We start from the raw sequence: 6,000 nt of genomic DNA on the forward strand, positions 1-6,000 counted from the left end.
TCATTGTATTTTGACACCACTGTCGCGGTGTTGTGGTGGTCTGTGGAGTCCGCCATTGGGTGTATGTAAAGTGTGTGTAGCGGGCAATTTTTACATTTAGATGATCACTTAGTTGTAATTATCAGTTCAATATTTTTTAAAATCTAGACCTTAAAAAAGGTCTAATTTATGCCCCCCTTTTCCTGGTAAGTGCCTTTGCCTTAGCCACCCATTAAAACTTTTCTAGACCCGCCCCTGCATAGCTGAAGTATAAATCCTTTCTACCACATGTGTCAGGTACTTTGTTATAGGAAAGTTCTGACAAAAACATGGATTTGGGTTAAATATTTGCCAGCGTGAACCATGAACCGCTAGCTTCGTCCTCTGATCAGCTGGTCACGGCACAGCAGGACAGGGAGGGGGGGAGGAGGAGGCAGAGCGCTGCACAGTTTATCCAAAACTTATAGATAGGTTTTTTTAAAACGTGCAGAAAAGTGCAGGTGTTGAACCCTCTTACCGGCAAAAGTATGGATGGTAAAATCATCATCCACAGGTTTGACGCCTATTTGTTCTAACAATATTCTTTTTCTATTCAATCCATCCGTAGCTAGCCAACTCATCTTTTTTATCTCCATGTCCCACCGTCATAACAGAAAAATGGCAGACATATTGGGCTTACGATGTCGCGCTAGGGATGTCACGATTACAAATTTTTTTGGTACGATTATAGTGAAATAATCACAATTTCTTACGATTATTACAATTGTTATGCTTAAATCAATTGCCTAGCAATATAATGTGTAAAATCACCTGAACACTCCCTATGTCTATTATTTTTAGATCTATCTTTTCATCCTTCAAAAACTAATTAATATAAAAAGAAAGCAAAGTAAAAATGGTTTTGAACATTACTTTTCAACCTGAGTAGAGAATTTGGAAACACAGGAAAAACATCCAGTTAGCTTTGATTTCCAGCTGTCCTTTAGCAGAATAGGTGTTGTTTGTTTAGGACATAAATAATACATAAATTGATTATGTTTGAAATGCGAAACTATCCATCACAAAAGACGTATTTGGTTTCTTTTTCTTATCTGTATAACATAACTTTAAGTGAACGCGTCCCGTTAAACTGGATGACCAACCCAAGTTGGACATAATTACAAAATAGCAAACGACACCATACAGTTTAATTCTAATGTTTCGTTATATAAAAATTAGCTCCATTTAACCAAACTTGTTTTTAACCAATTTTTTTTTTCCATCTGTAGGCAATAAAGTGACATTCAGTGAATGCTGCTGAACTTGTCGCATTACACTGGATGAAAACCCGAGTCGTACATAATTACAACATGGCAAATGACACAATAACATTTCACTTCAATGTTAGATTAGATAAACATTAGCACAATTTAACCAAGCTAGTTTTTAACCAAACTAGTCTTTTTTCTCATCTGTGGGCTATAAGACAACATTCAGTGAACGCGTCACATTACGCTGTAGGACCAACCAGAGTCGTACATAACAAAATACCAAATGACACAATAACATTTCATTTCAATGCTACGTTTGATAAATATTAGTCATTTATCCAAAATATTGTGCATATTTTTCTGTAGCATAAATAGCTGCTGGTTATTCTACAGGTGCTGAAACATATTGGATGTATTTCCTCCTTTCTCTGCAACCTTGTACAGGCTAGTGAACTGTCCTCCATCACACCTTGATCATCTTTCTTTAACCCAAAAGCAAAATAAAAATAAAATCAGACAAGCATGTGTTAATCCATTTGTTTGGAGGGGAAAAACTCTTCCTCCGCTGTAGTATCCCACTCAGACAGCTTCTTCTGCAACCCTCACTGAACCAAAACAAAAGCAAGACAAACACGCAGAAGTGGTATTTGTGTTTTTCATCCCACGCAGAAGTCGCGCTGATCCGCTGATATAATTCATACATATTTGTTATAAAGTGACGATTTTGAGGATGTTTACGATTGACTAATCGAAGCAGTGACATTGTTAATGAGAATTGTAAAATGAAATAATCGTGACATCCCTATGCCGCATTAAAATTGCCAACACAATTGATTTAGTTAGCGCCATTAACGTGTAATTTTTGACAGCCCTTTTTTTTTTTTATTTCAAAATCACATTCTGGGGGGCGGATTCGGTGGCACTTGGAGTTGATTCTGTGGTGCTGCGCCATATGTTGGTCTGTGTGGGGAAACCCTGCATCTGATTGTAATAAATGAAAAACTGGAACATCTAACACTCCAATCCTAATACCTGTTCCTGGCTCTTGTCTTACATTTCTTCTGCTCTCTGGTTTCATTCTCAGTCTTTTCACCCAGAGGACCTACCAGACCACAGTCTAGTCCAGGAGACTGCTAGTGCCATTGTGGGCACTTTATCCAAGCGGCACAACAGCACCATAATGCTTGCAGTCATTGAAGTCAAAGTGGAAACACAGGTCATGCCCCCTTCAGTGGGTGAGTAATAATTAACAAAGGTAAACCCCAGGGGTTTGTAATAGGGCCCCTGGTGTTTTTTTTTTTTTTTACTACTTATTCTCACTTGTGCTGATTCTCTCCTTTGTCTTCATTTTTGTCCTCTGTTTTCCACAGACTACCTGATTCCTCTTCTGTGTGCCCTCTTCTGTTTGCTTTGCCTGTTCTGCATCATTGTATGCATATGGTGGACGCGCAAACGAAGAAAAGAGCGTGAGAGGACCTCACAATCGGCTGCTGACGACAACGTGAACAACCAGTGGGAGCCACTACGTCTCGTCGTGGGGCAGCAGCAACAGCTGAAAGAAAGCAATAGGGAGGCTGAGCAGGAACGCAAAAAACTCATGGGCCCCTCCTGTCGGACGTGTGATGAGGGGGAGGAGGACGAGGAGACGGAAGGCGAGCTTGAGCTTGAGGAGGAGTGTGGTGGAGCAGAGGCGGGCAAGCAGCTTGTTTATAAGTACTCTAAGACTGCAGTGCAGTCCAGTGGGGGAGTAATTTGTACGCTGCACAGCTCCAGTTCACCACTCAAAGCGCCCCATCGGACCCAAAGCTACAGCCCCAAAGACAACCGCTGGAAAAATGTTGGTGCAGTCTTGACTGGTCAGAAAGAGCTCAGAGACCATTGTGTATAAGAAAAATAAACAAAGGACAATGTGGAAGCAAAAGAGGCTGCAAGGCAGCAACTATTCTAAGTTTCAGACATCTTTTGGAAAGAAAAAAAAAGGCTTTGTTATTTAATAAGCCATTCTTTTTGTTTTCAAGTTTTTGTCACTCAATTTTGGATTCAGGAGACTAGAGCACAGTGAACAGATTTTTTTTTGCCTCTGTTTTCTTTTTTCTTTGCATGTAGTACAAAGCTGAAATGTCTTTTTTTTTGTTGTTTATTTTGGAAGGCAAAAGAGGCTTTCTGCAATTTTTTGGTTATGGAATTGTACCATTTAAGAGTTAATAATTGTAATGGAGTTTAAAAAAAGTGTATAAAGATTTTTGTTTACAAATGATTATGATTTAGTCGAACTTGTAAGTGGGCTCCTGTTCAGTGTCTGTGGGGGCAGATACACATTAAAGGGACTGTAAAGGAAGGGTTTAGAGGGAAACAGACTTCTGCATCCAACCCTCCCTTTGTCGCCTTCCAGCTACGCTCACCAATCCACCTGTGGCCGTCATGCGCCAGCCTTACCAAAACACTTGGCCTGGAGGGGGAGAGGGGACAGAAACCCCAGTGCCTACTATGTGGCCTTGCATATCTTTTTTTTTTTTCTTCTCTTGTCCCTCAGTTGTCTTGGCTGAAAGCTCTGTTTTGGGATTTTTTGCAGTATTTGCGTCGGTAGCAAGTGCCTTTCTAAGAGCTGTGTTGTGGCTCCAAGTCATGCTGCCCAGTTTGACCTCCTGTTTTTTCTGATCTCAAAGGGATACGTGTACATTTAAAGTTCAATTTCACAGCAACGCCATTAAAAGGTATTTGATCAAAACAAAAATGACTACTCTGTACATACATGTAAATACATAGGAGTCGCTGTGTATATTTGAAATAAGTAACTTAAAGACAAGTCACACATTTTTATTATTATTATTTTATTATTATTATTATTATTTTTTTCTTTTTTACAATGCCATTCCTTTTATTTATATCAGTCAACCCGGCAGGTTTTATAACAAAATCAAGAGTCTCACAGTTTGGTACCACCTATAAAGGTCTTTCTGAAGGGTTTATAAATTGTTTGTCAAGGGAATTCAATTCTTTTTGGGGTATACAAAGTAAATCAATGGTGCTTTTCAGCATATAAATGATATTATACAACAGAATAACTTAAAAGACATCACAACTTCCGCTTATAATTTTAAGGGTAATTAGGCTGGAAATGGTCCAACTCATTTTTTTATTGTTTTTATTTATTTTTATTATTTTTTGCTTCCACCGCCTCCCCACACACTTAACTTTGTTAAACAGTAGTATTTTAAAGCTGCCAACATCATACCCTTAAGGTTTTCAAACCATTTCTAAACCCATCACAAACCCTTTTATTTCAGGTGCCTTAATGTAATTATTTATGAATATTGTGTTATCAATGGTCATATACTTTTGTTGTTTTGTTTTCGCTATTAAGATAAATAATTTTTTTTCAGACATTGTGTGGTGTAATTGTGGCATGTTTTATTCACATGAGTAAAGCACTCTTGTCTCATTTTGCTATCATGGAGATTTCTGGAATAAAAACACCAATCAATGGGGTTGAGGGGGAAAAAAAATTTGCAAACAAGCAATCCACCATAGCAGTTTTGAATGTTATGAATGTGGATGTTAGGTCAAATGTGGATGTCATGCATTAGCTTCCTGTTTGGTTCAAAGGCTTTAATGAAGGGAACAATGTTTGCAGATGCAGTTTTTCTTTTGCAATTTTGCAGACGTGTTTTAAGTTACCATCTCAGTTTCACATTACAGAGTTTTACCCCTTTTTCATATCTTTTCATTGTCTCAGAGTCAAAACACCACTGTATTTCTGTAAATGGGACACAGCAAAATAAAAAATTAAAGATGCATCACTGTTGGTGTTAAAAGCTAAATATGTATACTGTATACCTTTTTATTGAACAAGGGACAGAACAAAGTCAAGACATTACCATTCTCTGAGTGGATGTTTCACTGTTCTAAATAATCATTCCACTTATTTATTAAAGCAGTTTTGACACCTCATGATTATTCTTGTGTTTGGTGTGCTGTGCATCCTCCGTCCTGAAGCTTTTTCACTACCAAAAAATAAATAACATGCATGATCTTTTAAGGTCTATACATGTGACATGTTACTTTGTGCATTTTGACTCAATTTTTGTAAGTGACAAACAGTTTGTGGATTAACTAAATACAACCCAACATTCAGTAGTTGGAACTATTTTCACTAGCATTGTGAATTGTGACCCACTCATTCCAACATTGCTTCAGTTCACTGAGGTTTGTTTTGGATTTCTACATGGATTTCTGGATATTTGACCATAGGATATTTGTATGGTATACATTTGTATATGGTACACAGAGGATTTAATGGTCGACACAATAACCACAACCTGTGCCGGTCACGTGACATCAAAACAAGCCCAAATCATTGGCTCCTACTGTGCTGGACAGTTTGTATGAGGCATTTGTGCTGATGTGCTGTGTTTGGTTTGCTCCAAATGTACTGCTGTGAATTATGGCCATACATCTCCAGTTTGGTTTTGTTTGTCCAAAGGGCATTGTTTAAGATTTCTCGTGGTGTGTTGAGATGCAGTTTTGCAAACCAAAGCCTCTATGCTATGTTTTAGAGGGAAAAAGAGGTTCCTATTTTAACTTCACTCGGTGTTTCACTATAGGAATGGCCTGGGTGTGACCAACTACGGAAGTTCCAATGACACGTCTGTCAATGACAGACTGGTAGAACTGCTCAGGGCTCCATCTCCCTCTACTGCTACGCCAAACTGACCACTCCCACTTCATTCTCGCTTTCTTCCTGTGTAGAACTACAGCTAAGGAACTCCCT

General features: G+C 38.5%; 1 protein-coding gene across 2 annotated transcripts in view; it reads left to right on the forward strand.

Annotated features, from left to right (window-relative positions):
• Window positions 1-5,180, forward strand: part of jag2b (jagged canonical Notch ligand 2b) — a 46,406-nt gene extending 41,226 nt beyond the window's left edge. For both annotated transcript variants that reach the window (XM_041976277.1, XM_041976278.1), the window contains 2 exons: window positions 2,314-2,464; window positions 2,600-5,180. In XM_041976277.1, coding sequence (XP_041832211.1) covers window positions 2,314-2,464; window positions 2,600-3,117 — 669 coding nt within the window. In that variant the 3' untranslated portion in view covers window positions 3,118-5,180. The remainder of the gene's footprint in view (window positions 1-2,313; window positions 2,465-2,599) is intronic.
• The last annotated feature ends 820 nt before the right edge of the window (window positions 5,181-6,000 follow it).

The sequence above is a fragment of the Melanotaenia boesemani genome, chromosome 22 (genome assembly GCF_017639745.1).
Source record: "Melanotaenia boesemani isolate fMelBoe1 chromosome 22, fMelBoe1.pri, whole genome shotgun sequence".
NCBI lineage: Eukaryota > Metazoa > Chordata > Actinopteri > Atheriniformes > Melanotaeniidae > Melanotaenia > Melanotaenia boesemani.